The sequence below is a fragment of the Pongo pygmaeus genome, chromosome 18 (genome assembly GCF_028885625.2).
Source record: "Pongo pygmaeus isolate AG05252 chromosome 18, NHGRI_mPonPyg2-v2.0_pri, whole genome shotgun sequence".
Lineage (NCBI taxonomy): Eukaryota > Metazoa > Chordata > Mammalia > Primates > Hominidae > Pongo > Pongo pygmaeus.
The window spans coordinates 72,756,314-72,783,949 of NC_072391.2; the positions used below are offsets into that span (position 1 = coordinate 72,756,314).

Genomic DNA, 27,636 nt, shown 5'->3' on the forward strand with positions numbered 1-27,636 from the left:
GCATTTGGTCACTGAAAAGCAGTGCCGGACAGGCTTGTTCTAAAAGCTGATTCCTAACCCTACTGGCTCATATGAATGAGGGGCAAAAAATCCATACCCAAATTCAGAGCCCAGGTTAGTAGATTGAGACAAAAGTTATTTTCAGGCCGGGTGCGGTGGCTCACGCCTGTAATCCCAGCACTTTGGCAGGCAGAGGTGGGAGGATCACCTGAGGATGAGAGTTCGAGACCAGCCTGACCTTCATGGAGAAACCTCATCTCTACTAAAAATACAAAATTAGCTGGGCATGGTGGCACACACCTGTAATCCCAGGTACTCGGGAGGCTGAGGCAGGAGAATCGCTTGAACCCGGGAGGTGGAGGTTGTGGCAAGCCCAGATCACGCCGGTGTACTCCAGCCTGGACAACAAGAGTGAAACTCTGTCTAAAAAACAAAAAAGTTATTTCCATCCCTCCCTTGTCACCAACATGACTGAGGCCATATGTAGTCATAGCAACAATGGGCAGTTTCCTAGAGAAAATTTCTCTTTGTGTTACTATCCAAGTAATAATTTTTATGAGAATCCTACCTAACAGTTGAAAAAAACTGAGCATCCTAAATGCAAGGATCTAATTTTGTAGGACAGATGAGAAGTTATAAGTAGAGGTTACATACTTTCCCCACATCCACATAGAAGTTAGTGGCAGAACTGGTACTAGGACACAATTGCTTGAGTATCTAGGCCCAGTTTTATTCTACTACACAAAGTAATAAGGACCATGTTTTTGTTTTTTTGCATTTTAAATTTGAGGTATAATTACGTAAAGTACATGAACATTAACGTGTAGACTTAATTTGGACAAATGTTTACACTCCAATCAAAACACAGGATGTTTCCATCGCACAGAGTGTGCTCCTGTGCCTCTTTCTACTCAACCGCCTGCTCCCCATCCCCCACCACATCAGGCAATAACCACTCATCTGACATCTATCCCTTTTGATTTATTTTGGGTCCCCAGTTTTAAGAAATAAAAATTGAATTCAAACAACTTTGCCTGAAGCCCTTAAGTCTTTACAGAATTTTCCTACCACTTTTGGACCACAGGTGTAAAGATTTGTTTTGGATTCATCTGGATGGTGTTACAGCAAGTCAGTCTCAGCCCCAGTACAGACACGTTTAAGTTTAAAAGGATTCACGTTTATAGGATATGAAGGTCAACAATTCTTCAATATGGGGTATTAAAAAAACTACTCTTTCTGGAAAATAAATGTGCTTTGTCTAAAATATCTGCCTCCTTGGCTGTTTCTGTATTCAACCATTCCTTCGGGATAGCTGCCTATGGGAAGAGCTGCTTGAGCTCTTGAAAGTAAGCACTTATATACTAAGTATTTTTCCAGTTGGAAGCTGTCTCCTGGTTTCAATAGCTTTTCTGCTGCGGTGGGACTCATTTTAACAGCTCCTCTGGCTTTCCCAGACACCATCTCAGGAGGCAGTGGCAGTTGAAAAGATAACACTGTCCTAAGCCATTTCACTAGCCAGGAAGGGAACTGGGTTTTAGGAGCTGGAAAATTTTGGCTAAGGCTTGCTCAGAACACTGTCTTAAATCCAAAAAGTCTTGCCAAGGTCCAGGTGGAGGCAGCTTTCCCCCAGCCACAGACACTACCAAATCAGACAGGGCTTGCATTTCTTCCGACCAGAGGCACTGGCAGCCAAAGTCGGTCATTATCTCCATAGCAGCCTCGTTTCCCCAGACAGTGAGCTCATGCTTGGCGCTGATCAACTCCATAAAACAAGGCATTTAACCCTATGCAGAAATGACTACAGGAAACCTATACACACAATTACTTAAATCAAGCCAAGTTTTGAACATTATGAAGAAAATACAAATTATGCAACACAGTCATAACATTAGAACCCACTCATGGGCACAGAATAAACAGCAATGCTGAAAGTGTAAACTTCCCTGAAAGAGCCAAATTCCAGAAGACAGTAATTCTGTGGAATTCAGCTGTCTAAAGCAGCGTGTGAGGTTCCTCTTCCCTATGCAACATTGCCTCTACGTGTTTTCCGGTGTTAATGCAGTTTAAGATAGAGAAATCTTTTTCCATTAATTTTTATTTAAAAAATTTATTTAAAAAATAGACATATATTAACATGGTTCAAAATTTTAAAAGGGTATCCAGTAAGAAGTCTCCCTCCCACTCCTTGGACCCCAGCCATCCTTTTTCCTGTTTGATGGCTGGTTTCTTGTAAGTCGATTCAGAGATACTTTAGTATATACAAGCTAAACAGTTACTTACATATCTTTCATGCTTTTTTTTTTTTTGAGACGGAGTTTTGCTCTTGTTGCCCAGGCTGGAGTGCAATGGCCTGATCTTGGCTCACCGCAACCTCCGCCTCTCGTGTTCAAGCGATTCTCCTGACAGCCTCCCGAGTAGCTGGGATTACAGGCATGTGCCACTATGCCCGGCTAATTTTTTATTTTTAGTAGAGACGACGTTTCTCCATGTTGGTCAGGCTGGTCTTGAACTCCCAACCTCAGGTGATCCGCCTGCCTCAGCCTCCCAAAGTGCTGGGATTACAGGCATGAGCCACTGCGCCCGGCCTCTTTCATGCTTTTTTAATATAAATGGCATAGTTGTAATGCTGTTCAGTGCTTTGCTTTCTTTGGATTCATTGTATTTAGAAATAGAACTTAGAAGATATATTTAAATCAAGCAAAATTATATGTTTATTTAATCTTTGACCCAACAATCCCACTTCTAAGACTATCCAAAAGATACAGTGGCAAAAACACAAATTGTTGTATATATGATATGGATTTATGACTACTGCTAGAGGGAAGAAAAAACCAGGGAGGGGACAAGGATGAAAGACCTCTCTGAATGTACCTTTCTTCAAAGAAAACTAGTTCTAGCCAGGTGTGGTGGCTCATGCCTGTAATCCCAGCACTCTGGGAGGCCAAGATGGGAGGATCGTTTGAGGCCAGGAATTAAAGACCAATCTGGCCAACATAGTGAGACCCCGTTTCTATTTTTTAAAAAGCAAACAAGGGGGCCAGGCGCGGTGGCTCACGCCTGTAATCCCAGCACTTTGGGAGGCCAAGGTGGGTGGATCATGAGGTCAGGAGATCGAGACCATCCTGGCTAACATGGTGAAACCCCGTCTCTACTAAAAATACAAAAAATTAGCTGGGCGTGGTGGTGGGCGCCTGTAGTCCCAGCTACTTGGGAGGCTGAGGCAGAAGAATGGCGTGAACCCAGGAGACGGAGCTTGCAGTGAGCCGAGATCGCGCCACTGCACTCTAGCCTGGATGACAGAGCAAGATTCTGTCTCAAAAAAAAAAAAAATAAAAATAAAAAAATAAAAAATAAAAAACAAAACCAAACTAGTTTCAACTTTGGAATCATACAAACATTTTACATAATTTTTAAAAAGGCATCCCTAAAAACGAAAGTAAAATTATGTACAGATTTGGAGCAATAACTAGAGAGGAACTATTTCAAGTGACTTTAAAAGACAATTGTTGGAAGCAGGGTTTCTTAACTTCAGCACGACTGACATTTTGAGCCAGATCATTCTTTGTGGGGAGTGGAGGTGGGGACAGGGCAGTTGTCCTGTGCATCATGCGATGTTAGCAGCATCCAAGGCTCAGTGAGCTTCTATAATTGGCAACACCTGGCACATACTGCCATACATCATTGCTGGGAGGATTAAGTGCTGTCTGTGCGACACCACTGGGGGAGTGTTTTAAAATATCGGTTTTAGGTGGCCCGAAGTGGTGGCTCACGCCTATAATCCCAGCACTGTGGGAGGCCAAGGTGGGAAGATCGTTTGAGCCCAAGCATTCAAGACTAGCCTGGACAACACAGCAAGATACCCGTCTCCAAAAAAAAAAAAGATAAAAAAATATAAAATATAGGTTTTATTATTATTCAAGTATGGTGAGGGCAATAGATGAGGTGACTGCCATTGACAAGAAAGCTTGTTATACTTACAGATTCCAAAAGGGGCATGGCACACCACAGGGAGCCACACTGGAAGCCCAGGGTCAGTGAGGAGGCAGAGGGGAAGGAGGGGATCAAGTGGAGTAAGAGCCTTGTGATCTCCATGGGAAGGAAGGGGCAAGGCCGAGTAAGCAGACTGGCGAGTTTGAATAATTTCAGCGGGCTCTGGGGCCTAGGGGCTGTCCCTAGCTTTCTGGTACCTGGCCCTGCGGTGATTAGGGCAGGAGGATATCCCAGAGTATGGGATATTGGCCCAGAGTATGAGACGTCCTGTAAAGGAGAGGTTGGGGTATGGGCTCCAGATTGGTTGGTTTACATATGAAAGGAACAGTCATAGTTGAGTCATTTACTCTCTCCAGGAATTGGCTAGCCTTGGGAGGAACAATCTCTCTACCGAATGAGCAAGGCCCCTCCCATGTCAAAGAATCAAACATGCACGGTTCATATTGAGGGTACAACTGGAAGCTTGTGCTTGTTTTCTGCTGGACTTCGCTCATGCACCTTCTCCGTTTGCTGATTTTAATCTGTATCCTTTCACTAAAATAAACAGGAATGATGTGTATAACAGCTCTTCAGAGTTCTGTGAATCTATCTTGTGAATCATCAAACATGAGGGTGGTCTCAGGGACCCCTGACATGGCTGCTAGAACCATCAGGTGGAGGGTTGGTGGGGTACTTTATAATGGAAAAGACCAGACTGACACCACAGACCCCATTGCTCAGTCACAGCATGTGGAACCACCAGATGTCACGTTCCTCTAGATATGATGCAAAACAAAGATGCAGAGTCACTCAGGAAGTACTCATGTCAGATCAACCGCACCTGAATCTAATCAAGGCTCTTTGTGTAACTGCACATTTATAGGAAATACTGGGGAGATAGGAACCTTTAAACAACAGTGGGAGGAAATGAGCAGTGAAATACAAAATGTGGGAAATTCTACAGGACAAAAAACCCACCTTTCAACACAGAAAAAAGGGTAACTGTTACAGATTTCAAGAGACAAAAGACCTATCAATCAAATGCACAGTGTGGCTCTTATTTAGATCTTAATTTGAACAAATAAACAGTCAAAATATATTTTTGAGACAACATGGGAAAACTGAGCAGACTACATATTAATTCTGTTGGGTGAAATACGATGGTTAGGATTTGCTTTAAATGGTCAAAGAAAAAAATATTGGAGGGGACGAGGCAATAGATCAAACAAGAGCAGCAATAAAGCTGATGTTTGCTAAGTTTGGGTGGTGGTTCAGGGAGTCCACTGTGCTAGTCTATATTTGTGACTATTTAAAAATTTCCATAACAAGTTCAAAGAAGAAAATGTATTTAAAAATTAGAAGCAGTTATCAGCCAAATATAGGTTAAGAAACATTAGTAAAATAAAAATCCTTTCACTTGCCGTTAAAAATAAAAAACAGTGAAAACACATTTTATAAATGTATGAAATCTGAGAGCCTGCCAAGATTGCAGAGATGTGATTTTAAGGCACAGATGATATTTTAAACTTGGGTTTTAAGAGATTAAAATAAAATGTAGGATGGTTTAAGCACCTACTTTTAGCTCTTGAGAAAACAGGTAAACAGTCCAAAGTGAAGCTGCCTTTAGTCTCTAGCCTTCAGGTTTTTTTTCTAGTCTCTATTCTGAAGTCTAAATTTGTTGGTTTTTTTGGGGGGTGCAAATTTAACATAAAATTTAGGCATAAAAAATTATCCTTTTATGCTTTAATATAAGTCTTTATCCTTTAAAATAAGATCTCATAAAAGAGAGAGATGCATCATCCTTTAGATAAAAGCTCCTGCCAGCCCAGGTGTCCCAGCTGCTGTCATAATATAAGATTTGGGGCCAGGCAAAAGAAACTGATTAAAGCAGAATATTGGAGACCCTGGCCTTCAAGTAGTGATATTTTTGCTTTTTTTTTTTTTCTTGAGACGGAGTTTCACTCTTATTGCCCAGGCTGGAGTGCAATGGCACAATCTTGGCTCACCACAACCTCCACCTCCTGGGTTCAAGCGATTTTCCTGCCTCAGTCTCCTGAGTAGCTGGGATTACAGGCAGGTACAACCACGCCCAGCTAATTTTGTATTTTTAGTAGAGACGGGGTTTCTCCATGTTGGTCATTGTCTTTTTTTTTTGAGACAGAGTCTCACTTTGTTGCCCAGGTTTGAGTGCAGTGGCGCGATCTCAGCTCACTGAAACCTCCGCCTCCCAGGTTCAAGCGATTCTCGTGCCTCAGTCCCCCAAGCAGCTGGGACTACAGGCATGTGCCACCACGCCCAGCTGATTTTTATATTTTTAGTAGAGATGGGGTTTCGCCATGTTGGCCAGGCTGGTCTCGAACTCCTGGCCTCAAGCTATCCGCCCACCTTGGCCTCCCAAAGTGCTAGGATTACAGGTGCCACTGTGCCTGGCCTTCTTTCTTTCCTATCTAAAAGGATTTCTTATGGAAAAAAATTCAAGGATAACTTCTTATGACATATATGTATTATTTCTGTAATTAAAAAAACATTTTAAGAATATATGCTCACAGGTTGGGCGCGGTGGCTCACGCCTGTAATCCCAGAACTTTGGGAGGCTGAGGCAGGCGGATCACGAGGTCAAGAGATTGAGACAATCCTGGTTAACACGGTGAAACCCCGTCTCTACAAAAAATTAGCCAGTCGTGGTGGTGGGCGCCTGTAGTCCCAGCTACTCGGGAGGCTGAGGCAGGAGAATGGCATGAACCCGGGAGGCGGAGCTTGCAGTGAGCCAAGATTGTGCCACTGTACTCCAGCCTGGGCAACAGAGCGAGACTCCATCTAAAAAAAACAAAAAAAGAATATATACTCACACAAAAACTTGTACACAAATGTTCATAGAAACCCGATGTATAAGAGCCAAAAAGTGAAAACAACCCATATGTCCAACAACTGATGACTGGATAAACAAAACATTTATATCCACACAACTGATTTTTATTCCATAAATAGTAATAAAGTACTGATTCATGCTACAACATAAATCTTGAAAACGTTAAGTGAAAGAAGCCAGTCACAAAAGACCACATATTGTATGATTCCATTTATATGAAATGTTCAGAATAGACAAATCCAAAGAGACAGAAAGTAGATTACTGATTGCCCTGGGGTAGGGGGGGTTGAGGAACGGGAAGTGACTGCTAATGGGTTCTGCAATGGGTTGAGTGGTGTCCCCCAAAACTTCATGTCTACCTGAAACCTCAGAATGTGACTTTAGCTGGAAATAGAGTCTTTGCAGATATAGTTAGTTAAGATGAAATCAGACTGGATTAGAGCAGGCCCTAAATCCAATTACTGGGGTCCTCATAAGTAGGCCATGGAAAGACACAGACACAGGGAAGAAGGCCACGTGAGACACAGACACGGAAGGCCATGTGAAGACAGAGGGAGAAACTGAAGTGATGCAGCCACAAGCCAAGGACTGCCAGGAGCCATCAGAAGCTAAGGAGGAGGCATGAAAGAGTCTTCTTTAGAGCAGCAGTCCCCGAGGCACGAAAAAGTCTTCCTTAGAGCAGCAGTCCCCAACCTTTTTGGCACCAGGGACTGGTTTCATGGAAGACAATTTTTCCACAGATCCAGGGGTGGGGATAGGGGGATAGTTTCGGGATGACTGAAGTGAATTACATTTACTGTGTGCTGTATTTCTATTATTATTACATCGTAATACATGATGAAATAATTATACAACTCACCGTAAGGTAGAATCAGTAGGAGCCCTGAGCTTGTTTTCCTGCAACTAGACAGTCCCATCTGGGGGTGATGGGAGACAGTGACAGATCATCAGGCGTTAGACTCTCATAAGGAGTGTGCAGCCTAGATCCCTTGCATGTGCGGTTCACACTAGGGTTCGCTCCTGTGAGACTCTAATGCCACCGCTGGTATGACAGGAGGAGGAGCTAAGGCAGTAATGTGAGTGATGGGGGGCAGCCGTAAATACAGATGAAACTTCGCGTGCCCACCTGTTACTTACCTCCTGCTGTGTGACCTGGTTCCTAACAGGCCACAGACAAGTAACGGTGTGTGGCTCTGGGGCTGGGGGCCCCTGCCCTAAAGCTTTTAGAGGAAGCAGAAGCCCCACCAACAACCTGTTTGGACTTATAGCCTCCAGAACTGAAAGGGGATACATTCTTTTCTTTTTATTTTTTGAGACGGAGTCTTGCTGTGTCACCCAGGCTAGAGTGCAGTGGCACGATCTTGGCTCACTGCAACCTCCATCTCCTGGGTTTGAGGGATTCTCCTGCCTCAGCCTCCTGAGTAGCTGGGACTATAGGCGTGCGCCAATACGCCTGGCTAATTTTTGTATTTTTAGTAGAGACAGGGTTTCACCATGTTGGCCAGGATGGTCTTGATTTCCTGACCTCGTGATCTGCCCACCTCGGCCTCCTAAAGTGTTGGGACTACAGGCATGAGCCACTGCACCCTGCCAGGAATACATTTCTGTTGTCTTAAGCCACCCAGCTTGTGGTACTTCGTTAAGAAACAGCTCTAGGAAACTATTACAGGCACAAAATTTGTGATGAAAATGTTCTAAAATTGATGGTTGCACAACTCTGTGGATATACTAAAAACTTTTTTTTTTTTTTTTTTTTTTTTGAGACAGAGTCTCACTCTGTCACCCAGGCTGGAGTGCAGTGGCGTGATCTTGACTCACTGCAACCTCCGCCTCCCAGGTTCAAGTGATTCTCCTGCCTCAGCCTCCCAAGTAGCTGGGACTACAAGCGTGCATCACCATGCCCGGCTAATTTTTGTATTTTTAGCAGAGACGGGGTTTCATCATGTTGGCCAGGCTGGTCTTGAACTCCTGACCTCAGGTGATCTGCCTGCCTCGGCCTCCCAAAGTGTTGGAATTACAGGTGTAAGCCACCGTGCCTGGCCTAAAAACTTTTAAATTGCATACTTTAGTTGGGTGAATTTTATGGTCTGTGAATTGTATCTCAATACAACTGTTATTTAAAAATATTTATAGCCACAAAATGCTGAAGAACCAATAAGGACCTTGAGTAACCCCAACATGGGAGCTTCTATTTTCAGTCAATCATTCAAGGTCTGAAGTTGAGTGTTAAAATTCGATGTTAAAACAGGATTGGGTGCTGGGTCTATTGCTGATTTGCTGCAGGGCCTTTTGGCTTCTTTTTTTTTTTTTTTTTTTTTTTTTTTGAGATAGGGTCTTGCTCTATCACCCAGGCTGGAGTGCAGCGGTACGATCTTTGCTCACCACTACCTCCGCCTCCAGGGTTCAAGCAATTCTCCTGCCTCAGCCTCCTGAGTAGCTAGGATTATAGGCGCATGCCACCACGCCCGGCTAGTTTTTGTATTTTTAGTAGAGACAGGGTTTCACCATGTTGGCCAGGCTGGTCTTGAACTCCTGACCTCAAGTGATCTGCCTGCCTGGGCCTCCCAAAGTGCTGGGATTACAGGCCTGAGCCACCAAGCCTGGCCACCTTTTGGCTATTTGGACAGAACTCTTTCAATTGTAAGTCAGAAAACCAACACAAACAGGCTTAATCAAAATAACAATAGGAATCTGTCTCACATAATTGAGACATCTAAACAGTGCTACTAGATCTTGATCCTCTTGGCTGTTTCCTTTGTTGCCTTCATTCTTTGCTGGCTTTCTCCAGGTAGTAGGAAAAGATGGCCACTGGCAGTCCCATGATTATGTGACCCTTACAGCTCCAGATCAAAACAGAAAGCCTTTCCTGATACCTCTGAGAACAAGTCCAGGGCGGTCCGGGGCTGCCTCACAGGCTATTCCTAGAGCCAGGGAGTAAGGTTAGCTTCAGCCAAGTCTGAGGCACAGAGCAGGATCACTGAAGAATGGGAAAAGAATGGCTCCCTGGAGAAAGAAAGGCTGGGAATACAAAATATATGTTCGCTATGCTAGGCAAAGCTGTAAAACTTGCAGAGTGTCAAACATCATTTCAGCTCAATAAATATTTGCTGAATCAATGTAGGAACCCATAAAACAGAGCTGCTGCAGAGTACTTTGAAAGCATCATGTTCCAAATTCTGATTTCATATTTTAGAGAAGCAATAAAACACAATGGAAGTCAGATAGTGAGGTCATTAGTGAGATGCCATTTTAGCAGAGAGCTACTTCAATCAAGTATAGCCTGCTCTAAGTTCCAGATTCAATCTGTATTACACAACAGAGATGCAATGCTCAGAAAGAATGTTCCCTGATTTAACTACCAAAAAAGCTAAGACTTGTCCTACGTGGAGGAAGGCAGTTCAGGATGAAGGGTCCTGCTACCAGAGCAAACATTTCCTTCTCACTTGAACTGGTGATAATCCGGTGGGTTTCTGATCCAGGATCCAAATGCCTGCTTCCGGAGTGTGCTCCAGGCTTCCTGGTAAGAGGACGCAGCCTCCTTGTACTCCTGGTAGGTATCCAGCTTCTGCACCCTAATGCACACAGGCCACCAAATACACAGGTTCTTACTGAATGGCCCACCCTGGGGGCCACCAGACACCTGAGCAAGCAACTGGACAGACTTGTAATGAGAGACTTAGGAAGAGAGGAGTTCAGTATGCTTTTGTGAAAGTTGATCATACAAACTACGTTATTCTTGTCATACTCAACTAAAACAGAGTTGAGAAGCCAGGGGTAAAAAACACTCAGGGCACATAACATTGCTCCAAGAATGCATTTTCTGCAAGCCTGGCTGCTAAAACTGCCTGCCAGTTTTATCTAACAGCTACTGAACCAACCTGCTGCAGACTTTAAGAATAGTTTTACCCAATGCCATCACTTGGCAGCTCCTCACAACTTTACTCATGCCAATGAACCTCCTTGAACAATATGTTACATTTCTTTTTTGAAAAATAAAACCTCTAACCTTCCCTTTGTTCTTCAGACATATTGAAGACCACCCAGTCTGTATGTCTTGAATTTCTTGTATCCCAAATAAAACATTAAATTTAGAGACTTGTCTTTACATTTTTATTTTGACTTTTGACACTTTCCTAGAGCAACTCTGTCTCCTTTGTAGGGAATTCACAAGAAAGCAACATGAATTGAAACAGTTAAGAATGAACAGAATTCTAGGTTTCTATGGTCCTAGTAGAATCAGATAAAATAAAAATAACTGTCTACTTTTTTGGTTTAAAAGTTTTCTAGGCCAGGCACGGTGGCTCACACCTATAATCCCAGCACTTTGGGAGGCCGAAGCGGGCGATCACCTGAGGTCAGGAGTTTGAGACCAGCCTGGCCAACATGGTGAAACCCCATCTCTACTAAAAATACAAAATTAGCCGGGCGTGGTGGCAGGCACCTGTAGTCCCAGCTACCTGGGAGGCTGAGGCAGGAGACTCACTTGAACCCAGGAAGCGGAGGTTCCTGTAAGCTAAGATTGCGCCACTATACTACACAGCCTGGGTGACAGAGCGAGACACTGTCTCAAAAAAAAAAAAAAATTAATTAAAAAAAAAAAAAAAAAATAGTAACTACCAGTTATCAAAACCCTACTACAAACAAGGCTCTTGGTCACATGCAACACTTCCCTTAATTGTCTCAGCTACCCTGTCTCAAAAACAAACAAACAAACATACATGCCAGGCGGTGGCTCACGCCTGCAATCCTGGCACTTTGGGAGGCTGAGGCGGGCGGATTGCCTGAGGTCAGCAGTTCAAGACCAGCCTGGTCAACATGGTGAAACCCCATCCCTACTAAAAATACAAAAAATTAGCCGGGCGTGGTGGCGGGTGCCTGTAATCTCAGCTACTCTGGAGACTGAGGCAGGAAAATCACTTGAAGCCGGGAGGCGGAGGCTGCAGTAAGCTGAAGTTGCGCCACTGCACTCCAGCCTGGTTAACAGGAGCAAAACTCTGTCTTAGAAGTATCTCCTCACCTAAATTCAGATTTGACATATAGAATATATGGAAACCCAAGAAAGAAGCCAACTGACCACAGATGCATCACTTCAGTATGTGTGATGGCGATGCCTCTTCATACAGAAGTTTCTAGCTACTCCTTAGTTTCCCCACTGTCATATAATGAAGGATTCACTTGGTCTTTGTCACCAGTTCCTGGGAGCCTCTAAGCTTTGGAGTTTCTGGAAGTGTCTTTGTCCTGTATGGTAGATCTTTCTGATCACACGTGAGTTTATGTTTAACCAGGTGACTCATGGTGGGCCCCCGAGATAGTTTCAGGATGATACTGGCCATGCTGGAAAGACCAATCATGTAGAAAATTAGGGCTCTGAGACATGTGGTATCAGTTTGAACTCGGGAGAGGAGGGGGTTGGAGATTAAGTTCAATCACATCATGTGGCCAATAATTCAATCAATCATAATAGCTAATGAAACTCCAACAAAAACTTTGGACACTGATGTCTGAGTGAGATTCCTGGTTGGTGATGCACAGCAATGTGCTGGGAAGGTGATGTGTCCTGAGGACATGGAAGCTCTGCCTTTGGGACCCTCTCATACCTTACCCTGTATCTCTCTCCTTTTGGCTGTTACTGATCTGTAGCTCTCATAATAAAACTTTAATGGCAACTACAGTGCTTTTCTGAGTTCTGAGAGATGTTCTAGTGAATGACTGAACATGAGGGGGAGTGGAGACACTCAAATTTGTAGCCAATTGGTCAGAAGTATGGGTGGTTTGGGGCTTTCCTTAACTTGTGGTAGTTGTCTGAAATGAAGACAGTTTCGTGGGAACTGTGTCCTTCACCTGTGAAACTTCACCTAACTCTAGGTGGTCACTGTCAGAAAGTCACTGAACCCACCTACTTGTTCCCAAGAGTGGTTTTAAAGTTCTTTGAATTTTTGTTTGAAGAGCAATTTAAGTCATGGAGCTGCAAGTTCAAAAGGAAAAGAGGAGTAACACTTGTAACAGAACATATTGCTCTTAGAGCACTCCCATTTCCACAGTGATCTCCATCTAGAGGTGGAATCAAAGGAGGGCCTGGAATGGCCAAGTCTCAGTTCTATCCTTAGTTTTTTATAACTCTATACCACCAAACTACCCATCCTCTGCATCTCAGATCATGCACGTATCTGCAAATAGGGCTATGGGGAAAGAAGAACTTGTGGTCAACAATAAGTGCCACTGGCTTGCTGAACCACCACTCCTGCCAAAGCTTCTTGCTACTCAGAAGCCAGAATCAAAACAGTTGTCTTCCTAAATATGAGAAAACATAGGTCAACAGCATCACCTGAGGGAGTGTGGCCACTTGTCCCTTGCAATTCTGCTTAGCAGCTTCTGGAATGATCTAAAGAGTTCCACTTTGCTGATTTGGGATCTGTTTGGAAAAAGAAGGCAAAGATGATTTATTAAGTGTTTAGTATGTTCCAAGCCCCTATCAAATATGCCAGGCTTCATGTGGTTTTTAGGTTTGAAGGTGCCAGAGCCCCTCATTTTCACTTGTACTTGGTGAGGAGAAAATCCAGACCTGGATGTCTGATTAGGTTGAGGTACAAAAATGAGTCTAACCTTAAGAAATGTCATCAGCAATGGGATCATTAAAGTGACAAGCCCAAACGGGTACCCTGAGGTGCAATTACGAAATTTTGCCCCAGGATATCTGTAAGACACTTCTGGCTAAATCCTTTCAAGGGAGCTGGCCCCTGTGGGTTTACAAGAAATGGAAAGCTTTGTTTCAGAGACTTGAGTGCTGTTCCCTGTGTGAACTGTCATTATAAAATCCACTTGGACGAGCCACCTGAGGCAGAATCCCTGGACTCCTCCCATGGGCATCACAGGCCTTTGGACACCAAGCGTTTGTTCCTAAACAACAAAATTCTGGGTGAAGGTCATGGTTTGGAATACTTAAGGAAGTGAGTGTTGACTCTTTATGAGCCCACCCAGACCTTCGTGGTTGCCTTCTTTTCCCTCATGTATATAATTCATGAGCTGCATCTAGAAATTGGGAAATGCTGTGTGTACCAACAATGTGCAGTCTCACTTTTACACACCACACTCTGCATCATCCTAGCAGATCGCACCCTCAGCTTGGACACAGTGACCATCACTGCTACATGTAAAATAGGCAATTATGGAGTCTGCACAAAATCTCCCTTACCTGGCTGGAACCTAGCCTACTTCAGGAATTGCTGCTTAAAGGGGAACCCTGAGCCCTCAGACACTGCTCTCCCAAGGCCTTAGCTGGAGTGGCTGCTGGCACTCAGGAAGATGAGGCCACTTTAGCATGAAAACAAAGCAAAAATTAATGGAACTCTCATGAACAAATTAAAGAAAAACAATATAATTAGGGACGGCCAGACACAGTGGTTCATGCCTGTAATCCCAGCACTTTGGGAGGCTGAGGTGAATGAGCAGATCACCTGAGGCCAGGAGTTTGAGACCAGCCTGGCTAACATGGTGAAACCCCATCTCTACTAAAAATACAAAAACTAGCTGGGAGTGGTGGCACATGCCTGTAATCCCAGCTACTCAGGAGGCTCATGCACGAGCATCACTTGAACCCTGGAGGCAGAGGGTGCAGTGAGCCGAGACTGTGCCAGTGCCCTCCAGCCTGGGTGACAGAGTGAGATTCTGCCTCAAAAAAAAAAAAAAAAAATACACACACACACACACACACACACACACACACACACACACACACACACATATATAATTATGGGGAAAATATATGCAAAGAAAGCATTTGGTAGAATTCAACATCCTTTGATTAAAAACCTTTTGGCAAACTAGGACTCGGGAAGAGTACTTAAATTTATAAAGGGCAACTATAAAAAACCTATAGCAAATATATGTCCTTAAAATCAGGAATAGGACAAGCGGTACTTGCTATCACTGCTTTTATTCAACATTATACAGAAGGTTCTGGCCAGCAGGACAGAAAAGAAAGAGAAGTGAAAAACAAAAACCAAGTCATCATCTGCAGATGATTTTGATATTGTCAGTTCTAGTCAACACAGTAAGAGAAATAAGAGGAACAGAAGACTGGAAAGAAACACTATAGTTGACCCTTGGACAACACAGGTTTGAACTGTGTGGGTCCACTTACACATAGATTTTCTTCTGCCTCTGCAACCCCTGAGATAGCAAGACCAAACCCTCTTCTTCTTCTCCTCCTCCTTAGCCTACTCAACATGAAGATGATGAGGATAAAGACCTTTATGATGATCCACTTCCACTTAATGAATAAATATATTTTCTTTTCTCTTTTTTGTTTTTGAAATGGAGTCTCATTCTGTGGCCCAGGCTGGAGTGCAGTGGCATGATCTCGGCTCACTGCAACCTCTGCTTCCTATGTTCAAGCAATTCTCCTGCCTTGGCCTCCCAAGTAGCTGGGATTACAGGCACGTACCACCACGCCTGGCTAATTTTTGTATTTTTAGTAGAGACAGGGTTTCGCCATGTTGGCCAGACTGGTCTTGAACTCCTGACCTCAGGTAATCTGCCTGCCTCAGCCTCCCAAAGTGCTGGGATTACAGACGTGAGCCACAACACCTGGCCTATTCCTTATGATTTTCTTAATAATTTTCTTTTTTTAGTTTGCTTTATTGTAAGAATATGTATATAACACACATAACATACATAATATGTGTTAATTGTTTATGTCAAGGCTTCTGGTCAAAAATAGGCTTGATGTTTTTGCAGAGCCCAAAGTTATATGCAGATTTTTCACTGCAAGGTGGGTTGGCACCACTAACACTCACACTGTTCAAAAGTCAGCTGTATTTGTATATGATGATCTACATTTAAAAAATCCCGAAAGAGGCTGGGTGCGGTGGCTTATATCTGTAATCCCAGCACTTTGGGAGGCTGAGGCGGGTGGATCACCTGAGGTCAGGAGTACAAGATCAGCCTGCCCAACATGGCAAAATCCCGTCTCTACTAAAAATACAAAAAATTAGCTGGGTGAGATGGCAGGTGTCTGTAATCCCAGCTTCTCGGGTGGCTGAGGCAGGAGAACTGCTTAAACCTGGGAGGCAGAGGTTGCAGTGAGCCAAGATCACACCACTGTACTCCAGCCTGGGTGGAAAGAGTGAAACTCTGTCTCCAAAAAAAAAAAAAAAAAATCCCCAAATCCCAAAAGAATTCCCAGACAAATTAGTAGAATTATTATTCTTTTGGATTTTTGTCGTTGTTGCTGTTGTTTGTTTTTTAGAGATGGGGGGGGGGGGTCTCATTTTGTTGCCCAGGCTGGTCTCGAACTCTTGGCTTCAAGCAATCCTCCACCTCAGCCTCCCAAAGTGCTGGGATTATAGGAGTAGAATTATTATTCTAGTGATGATGGTAAGGTTAGTGTTTTTATCTAGCAACCCACAGTAATTGCCACAAAGAGGAACAAAAGCTTAATTGCAACAATAATAACCAGAAAATGGGATAAAAAGCTACGTAAAATAGCATCTGTGATAGCCAAACTCCAGAATGGTCCCCAGTGATTCTTGCCTCCTGGTATTCGTGCCCCTTAGCAATCCCCTCCCATACTTAATAGGGCTGATCTGAATAACCACTAAGATATTACAGATAGACTCTGGCTTCTGAGGCTAGGTCATAAAAGACACTGTGGCTTCTGCTTTGCTCTCTTGGATTGCCTGTTCTATGGGGAGCCAGCCACTGGGTCGTGAAGCTGAATACTCTGGTAGCCTTGTGGAGAGGCCCTTGTTATAAGGAACTGAAGCCTCCTGCCAACAGCTGACACCGACCTGCCAGCCATGCAAGGGAGCCATTTTGGAACTGGATCCTTGAGCCCCAGTCAAGTCTTCAGATGACTGCAGCCCTGGCTGCCATAATGGACTGCAATTTCATAAACTGCTGAGCCACAATTACTTAGCTAAGCTCCTCAATTCCAGACCCACATAAACTATGTGAAATAATAAATGTATATTGTTGTTTTAAGCTGTTATTTTGGGGGTAATCTGTTATATAGAAACAGATTAATATACATTCAAGGAATAAATCTAATACAAGATGTGAAAGATTTATATAAAGAAAGCTATAAAACTTGCTGAAATATATTTAAGAAGACCTCAATAAGTGAACACTCAAAAACTACCAGTTATAGGCAGCACACGGTGGCTCACGCCTGTAATTCCAGCACTTTGGGAGGCTGAGGTGGGCAGTCATCACAAGGTCAGGAATTCAAGACCAGCCTGGCCAACATAGTGAAACCCCGTCTCTACCAAAAATGCAAAAAAACATTAGCTGGGCGTGGTGGCAGGCATCTGTAGTCCCAGCTACTTGGGAGGCTGTAGAGATAAATGGCTAATAAGTACATGAAAAGACGCTCAACACCGTTTGTCGTTAGGGAAATGCAAACGCAAATCAAAACTGTAAGGAGGCCAGGTGAGATGGCTGTCACCTGTAATCCCAGCACTCTGGGAGGCTGAGGCAGGTGGATCACGAGGTCAGGAGTTTGAGACCAGCCTGGCCAACATGGCAAAACCCCTCTCTACTAAAAATACAAGAATTAGCCGGTGTGGTAGTACATGCCTACAGTCCCAGCTACTAGGGAGGCTAAGGCAGGAGAATCGCTTGAACCCCAGGGGCGGAGGTTGCAGTGAGCCAAGATTACGCCACTGCACTCCAGCCCAGGTGACAGAGCAAGACTCTATCTCCAAAAAAAAAAAAAAAAAAAAGACTGTAATGAGATACCATTTCATACCCACTAGAATGACTACAATAAAAAAGACAATAACAAGTGTTGTAAAGGATTCAGGGTAATTGGAACTCTCATACATTGCTGGTAGAACGTAAAATGGTACAGCTGCTATGGAAAACAGTTTAGCAGTTCCTCAGAAAGTTAAACATAACAATTACCATATGACCCAGTAATACTACTCCTAGGTATACCCAAGAAAATTGAAAACATATGGCCACGCAAAAAGTGGTACATGAAATGTTCATAGTTCTGCACAGCAGCACTATTCACAACAGCCAAAGAGTGAAACAACCCAAATGTCCATTCATGAATGAATGGCAAACAAAATGTGGTATATCCACACAATGGGATATTATTCAAGTCATGAACAGTAATGAAGTACTGACACAGCTACCTCACGATGTACCTCCAAAACACTATGCTAAGTGAAAGAAGCCAGATACAAAATGTCATATACTGTATGATTCCAATGATAGAAAATGTTCAGACTAGACAAATCCACGGAGATAGGAAGTAAATTAAGTAAATTAGAGGTTTCCAAGGGTTGAGGAGAGGAAGGGATAGGTAGTGACTGCTAATGGGTATGGTTGTTCTTTTTGGGGTAATAAAAATGTTCTAGAAATAGATAGTGGTAGAGTGTGAGTTCACAGCCACCATCTCCTCCTGCCCCAATATGCTGTACCTTGCCTGAAGGCTTCCAATTGTTTTCTTTGTTGTTCCCTGTGGAAAGCCATTGGCAGTAACATCCAAAGGCTGCTCAGGAACTGCACTCCAGCTGATGGCTATGAAAAGATAAGATTCTAGGGTTAAAACTGTTCAATTTCTTGTGAAAGTCAGAAGTATTTTAATAAAAATATTTCTCTGACTCTACAGACCCATGAGAGCTGGATATGATGTCACAGACAATTACTGCTACTTGGATGCTTGGCCTCCAGGGTACAGTAGTCTAAGTGGTTCATAATTCATTATTATTATGATAGCAAACAATCACTGAGCATTATTATTTGCTGGGCACAGAGTAAATGCATTAAACAGAATTTCTCACTGAATCTTCCCAATAACCCTGATAAATGATATTCTTCTAATCTGAAGACAAAGAAACTGAGGCCAAGGGAGGGTAAATAACATGCCAGGGGTCACAAGAGCATAAACCTGACCCAGTATGGGTGTCTCTAAAGCCCACGCTACTGGCCACTAGAGTGGTGAACTGCCTTCCTAGGCTGGGAGGATGCAGACCCTCCGGGGCCACTCTCAGTCAGGGGAGCAGTTACTCCAGGGCAGGTCTAACCTGGATCTCTTACCTGCCCCACAAGGAACAAGTCGACCTGGGCTGTCAGCCCTTTTTGCCTGCACTGCACAGCGGCTCTGTTCAAATAGTAAATCTGACTGCAGTATTTTTAGTTCTTGAACTCCGAAGCCTTTTGGTAAAGCAGACACATTCTGACACCTAAATGTAAGGGAAAATGCATTCAGTTTAGGTGCATGCCTAGAGAAAACAGTATCTAGGATTGTGGCTCACATCATCACCCCTGAGCCTTAGCAGGTGTGGGGATTTGTTTATTTATTTGGGCAGACAGTGTTCCAGAATAGAATCAAGATTGGAAGAACCTCATGGCTGGAAGAAGATCCTTCTCCCTCAGTCTGCAGGGATAACTAAGAATCAAGTCAACACCCTTCAGGGATGTAACACCAAACTCCATTCCTAGTATCAGCTTTGAGAAACTTGAAAAGTTTAAGCAGAAACATTAATGTGTTGGCACCTGCTTCCTAGGGAATCCTTCAAACACCCCAAAACCCAAAATTATCCTATAATACAAAAGCTTCATTTTTTTCTCTTGTATCTTTAAACAAACTAGATGCCAACATGATGCTGGTCTAGAATGAAGCAGATAGCAACTGCAAGTACCAGAATAGGAAAAACAGAAAACATCCCGGGCACAGTGCCTAGGGTTGGCTTTAAAAAAAAAAAAATCTTTATAGGGATATAGTTCACAAACCATAGAATTCACTCATTTAAAGTGGATAATTCAATTGTTTTTAGTATATTCATAGAACTGCACAACTATCATGGTAATGTAATTTAAGGAACTTTCATCACCCCAAAAAGAAACCTCATACCTATTAGCATTCACTCTCTATTCCCTGGTAACCACTTAAATTTTTTGTTTTTTTGAGATAGGGTCTCTGTTGCTCAGTCTGGAGTGCAGTCGCATGATCTCGGCTCACTGCAACTTCTGCCCCCTGGTCTCAAGCGATCCTCTCACCTCCGCCTCCCAAGTAGCTGAGACTACAGCCATGCACCACCATGTCCGACTAATTTTTAAATTTTTTATAGAGATGGGGTTTTGCCATATTGCCCAGGCTGGTCTTGAACTCCTTGGCTCAAGCGATCCTCCCACTCCAGCCTCCCAAAGTGCTGGCATTACAGGCATGAGCCACAGCACCTAGCCTGTGGTAACTACTAAGCTATTATCTGTCTTTATGGATTTGCCTGTTCTAGATATTTCACATAAATAAAATTATACAATATGTGATTTCTTTCACTCAGCATTATGTTTTCAAGTTCATCCATGCTGCAGCATGTAACAGTACTTCAGTCCTTTTCATGGCTGAATCATAGTCCATTGTATGGATATATCACATTTGATTTATCCATTCATCCACTAATGGACATTTGTCTTTTTGTCTATTAATGCTGTTGTGAACATTTATGTACAGGTTTTTGTTATATACATATATACTTTTTGAGACAGGGTTTCACTCTCTTGTCTAGGATGGAGTGCGGTGGTGAAATCACGGTTCACTGCAGCCTCAACCTCCCGTGGCTCTGGTGATCCTCCCACATCAGCTCCCCATGCAGATGGGACTACAAGTGTGTGCCACCATGCCTGGCTAAGTTTTGTATTTTTTGTAGAGACAGGGTTTCCTCATGTTGCCCAGGTTGGTCTTCAACTCCTGGACTCAAGCAATCTGCCTGACTTGGCCTCCCAAGATGCTAGGATTATAGGCATGAGCTACTGTACCTGGCCTACTTGTGTGAATGTATGTTTTCATTTATTTTGGGTTGTACCTAGGAGTGGAATTGCTGGACCATATCTTGAGGTTTCACATTTGATATGGGCCTACGAGGCTTGCCCTGGCCATGGCTTTGCCCTGCCTCATTTCCTATAGCATTGAGTTTGGCTGCCTCCTTTAGGGAGACTACAGTTGAGTGGTCATCCTTTGACTTTTAACTTTAAAAAAATTAAAACTAATGTTTAGGGCTGGGTGAGGTGGCTCACACCTATAATCCCAACACTTTGGCAGGCCAAGGTGGGAGAATTACTTAAGGCCAGGAGTTCAAGACCAGCCTGGGTAACCCAACAACACCCCGTCTCTACAAAAAAAATTTAAAAATCAGTCAAGTGTGGTGGCTTGTGCCTGTAATCTTAGCTATTCAGAAGGTTCAGGCAGGAGGATCACTTGAGCTCAGGAACTGGAGGCTGTAGTAAACTATGATTGTACCACTGTACTCCAGCCCGGGTGAGACCCAGTGAAACCTTGTCCCTACAAAAACATTTTGAAAGTCCCAAACTAATGTTTAGGGTTAAAAAACATATATAATGGCAATATATGTGCACTGTAGAAAAATTAGAAAATATAGTAAAAACAAAGAAGAAAAAAACCACCCATAATACAACACAAAGATTATTAATAATACTTTGGTGCTCATCCTCTTATAATTTTTCTTATGTGTGGATGTACTTAAAGACCAAAATTGGCTTTTTATCTTCTAAACTGTTCTTTAAACACTATGAACATGTTTCCACATTAAATATTCATCAATATTATTATTATTTTATTTGAGACAGGGTCTGTCACCCAGGCTGGAGTGCAGTGGAACGATCTTGGTTCACTGCAGCCTCAATCTTCCCAGGGTCAGGTGATCCTCCTGCCTCAGCTCCCCTATTCTAGGACTACAGGTGTGTGCCACATCTGGCTAGTTTTTGTATTTTTTGTAAAGACGGGGTTTCCCCATGTTACCTAGGCTGGTCTTGAACTTCTGTGCTCAAGCAATCCGCCCCCCTCAACCTCCCAAAGTGCCGGGATTACAAGTCGTGAGCCATCATGCCCAGCCATTCATCAATATTATTTTTAGCAACAAAGAAAACACTTAATTTCCTATTACTGGGCATTTCAGTTGTTTACTTTTTCTTTTTTAAAAAAATTATTAGCCGGGCGCGGTGGCTCACACCTGTAATCCCAGCATTTTGGGAGGCCGAGGTGGGTGGATCACCTGAGGTCAGGAGTTTGAGACCAGCCTGACCAACATGGTGAAACCCTGTCTCTACTAAAAATACAAAAATTAGCCAGGCGTGGTGGCACATGCCTGCAGTCCCAGCTACTCATGAAGCTGAGGCAGGAGAATTGCTTGAACCCAGGAGGCGGAGGCTGCAGTGAGCCCAGAGCACGCCATTGCACCCCAGCCTGGGTGACAGAGCAAGACTCCGTCTCAAAAAAACAAAAAAAAATTATATACAAAGCTAAATGTTCAATACTTTAATTATTTCCTTAAGACAAATTCCTGGAAGTGGAACTGCTGGATCAAAAGGTATGGAGATTCTTAATGCTCTTAGGCCTTATTCTCAGACTCCCTCTTGGAATGACTGTTCCAGTTGAGCCCTCCCTACCCTCTCACCTTCCAATCAGTGCTCTCTGCATGGCTTCCTGGCTGTATGGGCACTTCCCAATGACCACAGCTGACAGGTAGATGGGCTCTTCCAGGAAGTGCATCAACAGTGCCCCTTGGCATCCGAGGACGTTCCATCGGGCCATCTTGTCACTGCAGGACATGGAGCGTGTTCTGTCTCCACGGCCTGGCTTCACTCGGAGCAGCCCCACCTGGTGAAACGCAGCACCAGGCTTCCGGGAGTCTCCGCCTTCTCCAGGTACACACTTGGCTCCAGTTCTATAAACGTCTATCACTTTGGCACTACCAGGGGCCATTCTGGTGACAGCAGCCAGTCCCTCTACAGTGAGATCACAGCTGTTGATGCCTGGTGAGATTGGGCCACTTTTCTGCTTGCCAAAACTCTGATGGTGAGCTGCTCCGTTGGTGACCTCCCTGGCCGCAGTCCCAGGCTCAAGCCTCATCTTTTTGGTTACAGGACTGTCAGGGTCTTCACATTTTCTTTCATTTCCAGGAGCTTCCAGGTTACTACTGGCTTCTACTGATGAGTTGTTGGCCCAATCTCTGAAGACAGGACAGCAAGGCTGATCCTCAAACTCAAGCATCGGAATGATGGAGGCATCCCCACCTGCAGAGAATGAACCCACTTAAACAAATGGTTCTCAAGTGAGGTCCCTGGACCAGCCACAATGGGATCTCTTGGGAATTCATCAGAAATGCAAACTCTTGGGAACCACAGCAGACCTGCTGAATCAGAAACTCGGGAGGCAGAGCCCAGCAGTGTGTTTTTAACAAGCTTTCCAGGTGATTCTGATGCAAGCTCAAGTTTGAGAACTACTGACTTCATCTATTCTCCCAGCTGACCTGACATGAGTTAAGAGCACATGCACACAATTCCCTAATAAGAATCCTCTAGGGCTCTTGTTGAAGACTCTATTCTGGACCCAGTGAGTTGGAATTTCTGGAGAAGGGTATGCAAAATGGAATATTTTAACAAAGATCTGAGCTAATTTTTATCACTAGGAAGTTTTGGAAACACGGGTTTAGACCAGGGTTTCTCAACCACTGTACTAATGACATTTTTTTGATATGCAGTCTGGCTCTGTCGCCCAGGCTGGAGTGCAGTGGTGTGATCTCGGCTCACTGCAACCTCTACCTCCTGGGTTCAAGTGATTCTCCTGCCTCAGCCTCCTGAGTAGCTGGGATTACATGCGCACATCACCATGCCTGGCTAATTTTTGTATTTTTAGTAAAGACGAGGTTTCACCATGTTGGCCAGGCTGGTCTTTACCTCAAGTGACTCCTGACTTCAAGTGACCCACCCACCTTGGCCTCCCAAAGTGCTGGGATTACAGGTGTGAGCCATCATGGCCGGCCACTAATGACACTTTGGACTGCATCACTCTTTGCTGTGGGGGCTGTCCTGTACATTATAGAATATTTAGCAGCATACCTGGTCTCTACCTACTAAATGCCAATAGCACTACCAGTCCCAGTATGAAAATAAAGAATGTCTCCAGATGTTGCCAAAAGTCTCCTGGGGAGCAAAACTTTCCAAACTGAGAACCACTGGCTTAGAATGAACAAGGTTTCCCAAGTGCATTTTGTGGAATGCTATTCCGTAAGATGCTTTGGAAAACAAAAGTGGGTGGTTTATTTCATAAAGAAATTTGGCAGGGAGGGCGCGGTGGCTCATGCCTGTAATCCCAGCACTTTGGGAGTCCGAGGTCAGCGGATCATGAGGTGAGGAGTTCGAGACCAGCCTGGCCAATGTGGTGAAACCCTGTCTCTACTAAGAATATAAAAATTAGCTGGGCGTGGTGGCGCGCACCTGTAGTCCCAGCTACTCCGGAGGCTGAGACAGAACAGTCACTTGAACCCAGGGAGGCGGAGGTTGCAGTGAGCCAAGATTGCGCCACTGCACTCCAGCCTGGGTGACAGAGGGAGATTCCGTCTCAAAAAAAAAAGGAAAAGAAATTTGGCAACCATTGCTCAAAATTTCCCCATCTTGGAGATTTTATGATGCATGGCCCCACAGTAAAGACTCTAAAGTAAATTACACACCTAGTCTAAACCAATGTTTCCAAAATTTCCAGTGTTTCCTCTTGCTGGTTTAGAGATTTCTGACATCCTCTGTCCTTACAGGAAAAAGAAGAAAACTAGAGGTCAGTAAGAACCACAGCTCTCCCTTGAGAAGCGAAAGATTTCTTCAAACACTAACCTGATGAGTGTTGCTTTTCTAAAGTGTATAAATAATACATCTATAATCTTTGTAACCTAAGAGTGGGAAAGGCAAGAGATACAGAAGTGGGAATATATCTGGAGAGGTTGGCTGGCTGACTTCCAGAGACCTCCCAAGGTCACAGTGACTTTGGAGAACTCACCAGGGTCCATCTCTCACTCTGCAGGCTTGGAAATTGGATCTTGACAGAATGCCTGAACGCAAGAGCCTGACTCATGCTAATAAAACTCGTAAGCAAGAGCCTGAAGTAGCTAACCCAGCCAACAAATTATTAATTACTCATAGGATGTAAATGCCAAGGGAGCCAGAGAGGCACATTCTCTAGGTAATGTTCTTTCTCTCTGCAGACAAACCATGGGAGGACATCACATTTTAAAAGATTACCAGCAAAATTTCCAGAAGATTTTTAAGATGAACAGAGGGTTGCCAACTTTTTATTCCATCAAGGAAGATCTTTAAAAATCTCAATTACCAGCCAGGCGCAGTGGTTCATGCCTGTAATCCCAGCACTTTGGGAGGCCAAGGCGGGTGAATCACTTGAGGTCAGGAGTTCGAGACCAGCCTGGCCAACGTGGTGAAACCCTGTTTCTACTAAAAATACAAAAAAATTAGCTGGACGTGGTGGCACATGCCTATATTCCCACCTACTCGGGAGGCCGAGGCAGGAGAATCGCCTGAACCCGTGCGGTGGAGATTGCAATGAGCCAAGATCGAGAAAAAAAAAAAAATTCCAATCACCATCACTTAAAAAAAACCTCTCATATCCTTTAAAGTGAAAGAAATTAGTTTTGCAAAATTCACTACATAGTCTTGAGCTTTCTTGGTTTTTTTTCAGGGACTGTGCTCACAGATCAGTACCTGTTTGTTGACCACTGACTTAAGGAGTTTGATAAGGGCATAATCAAACTCCGTAAGTGTCCAGTATTTTGGCTTCCCTGGGCCACACTGGAAGAATAAAAATTGTCTTGGGCCACACACAAAATACACGAACACAAACGATAGTTGATGAGCTGAAAAAAAAAAAAAATCGCAAGAAAAATCTCATGTTTTAAGAAAGTTTAAGAATTTGTTTTGGGCCACATTCAAAGCCGTCCTGGGCTGCATGTAGCCAGGCAGGCCGTGGGTTAGACAAGTTTGGATTAGGCCATCAGGCTGTGATCCTCAGATGCTTCTTTCTCCACAATAAAGCTATACTGTCACTGGGATCGCCCCGGTCCTAGCTACTCAATGTGTGGTCTATGGACCCACACTGCTGGCATGCCTTGGGAGTTGGCTAGAAATGCAGAGCCTCAGGCCCCACTCCAGACCTAATGAATCTGAATCTGCATGTTCTCCAGGAGATTCATGTGCATATTACAGCTTGAGAGGAGCTGATTAGGAAACATCCTTTGGGCCTTGGACTAGGGCCCTTACAGCTAAGAATAGAGCAAGGATGAGTGCTGCCTGTCATTTTTCTGGGCTTTGACTCTTAAACTCTTTTCTCATACTCTTTCTTTCTTCTCTCTCTTTTTTTTTTCCTTTTTTTGACTGAGTCTTGCCCTGTCATCCAGGCTGGAGTGCAATGGCGCAATCTCGGCTCCCTGCAAATTCTGACTCCTGGGTTCAAATGATTCTCCTGCCTCAGCCTCCCGAGTAGCTGGGATTACAGGCATGCACCACCATGCCCAGCTAATTTTGTATATTTAGTAGAGATGGGGTTTTTCCATGTTGGTCAGGCTGGTCTGGAACTCTCGACCTCAGGTGATCCGCCCGCCTCGGACTCCCAAAGTTCTGGGATTACAGGTGTGAGCCACCGTGCCTGGCCTCATTCTTTCTTAAGCTATATCTATATTTTCAATTTGAGTTATGATCAAATCTAGACAGCTATTCTATTTCTTCATAGTGATTTCTTATCTCTGCTCTAATTGCATGTGTTAGCTTTAAAGCTTAAAAGTTTTAAAGTTTAGGCTGGGCGTGGTGATGCGCGCCTATAATCCCAGCACTTTGGGAGGCCGAGGCGGGCGGATCAAGAGGTCAGGAGATCGAGACCATCCTGGCTAACACGGTGAAACCCCATCTCTACTAAAAAAATACAAAAAATTAGCCAGGCGCGGTGGCTGGCGCCTGTAGTCCCAGCTACTCGGGAGGCTGAGGCAGGAGAATGGCGTGAACCCAGAGGCGGAGCTTGCAGTGAGCCAAGATTGCGCCACTGTACTCTGGCCTGGGCGAAAGAGTGAGAGACTCTGTCTCCAAAAAAAAAAAAAAAAGTTTTAAAGTTTAATCTTATATCCTTATTTCAAAGTTTTTAGGGTGAGAAAATTTTGCTGCCATCCTGAGTTGTTGTCCACAAAAGGTAGAAGTTATTTTCAATTTTTAAGAAAGAAAAACAAAAGATAGAAATGACGCCCCCCTCACCCCAGGCTAGGTCTTCCTGTCTTATGCAACCATAGCACCTGAACACACCCTTATAACCCACCAAAATTTACCCTAACCATGACTATCTACATTCCTTAAAAGACTACGAAGGTAAGCAATATGCTAGTCTTATTCATTTCTGTATACTCAGTATGTCATATCGTGCCTGACAAATAGTAGAAAGTATTTGTTCAATGACTGAATGAATGAAATGAGTTTTAGGATAAGTTACTATAGGACTTCTAAGCCCCATGTTGGCTTCACATCTTGTGAGGTTTCAGCCTTATGCTCCTAATCCTGATTCTGAGAATTGACTAATAGTATGAGTGAGACTCTGCAGCCCTTGCCTCTGTCTTCTCTTTAGATGAAACCTTTAGAAGTGATTAGGTACACTGGCCTATCATAAAAAGGCAATGTCACTACTTGTGGCTACTTGTGACTACGTGTGGCTACTTCAGCCATTAGTGCTTTTTAGGAAAAAACCTATCTATGGATAACACAAACATAAGGAAGTAGTCCATGTAACATTAATCCAAAGGCTTGAATATACTTACAGGGTGTATGGCTGGAGAAAAACACAAAAATGAGGTCTCGTCTAAGTTTCCACACTCCTTTTTGAGTTCCTGGGACAAAGATGCTATCCTCTTTCAGGCTGGCTGCCAACTGGAGTTGGTGGAGAAGGTACCTAAGGGTTGCAAGATGTTATTAGGATGAACAACCAATCTCTGTGGTAAGGGGAAAGCCTCTGG

At 43.8% G+C, this 27,636-nt stretch overlaps 1 protein-coding gene across 12 annotated transcripts in view; it reads right to left on the reverse strand.

Moving 5' to 3' along the window:
* Positions 1-2,077: 2,077 nt before the first annotated feature.
* Positions 2,078-27,636, reverse strand: part of ADAT1 (adenosine deaminase tRNA specific 1) — a 31,532-nt gene continuing 5,973 nt past the window's right edge. For 6 of the 12 annotated variants that reach the window (XM_054453570.2, XM_063654560.1, XM_054453568.2 and 3 more), the window contains 6 exons: positions 27,442-27,572; positions 22,261-22,879; positions 18,884-19,029; positions 18,265-18,364; positions 13,164-13,250; positions 10,935-12,172 (listed from right to left, as the gene is read on the reverse strand). In XM_054453570.2, the coding sequence (XP_054309545.2) occupies positions 12,010-12,172; positions 13,164-13,250; positions 18,265-18,364; positions 18,884-19,029; positions 22,261-22,879; positions 27,442-27,572 (1,246 nt within the window). In that variant the 3' untranslated portion in view covers positions 10,935-12,009. Of the gene's footprint in view, positions 10,411-10,934; positions 12,173-13,163; positions 13,251-18,264; positions 18,365-18,883; positions 19,030-22,260; positions 22,880-27,441; positions 27,573-27,636 lie in introns of those variants that run through there. The other 6 variants (XM_054453574.2, XM_063654562.1, XM_054453573.2 and 3 more) reach the window with 2 other exon arrangements.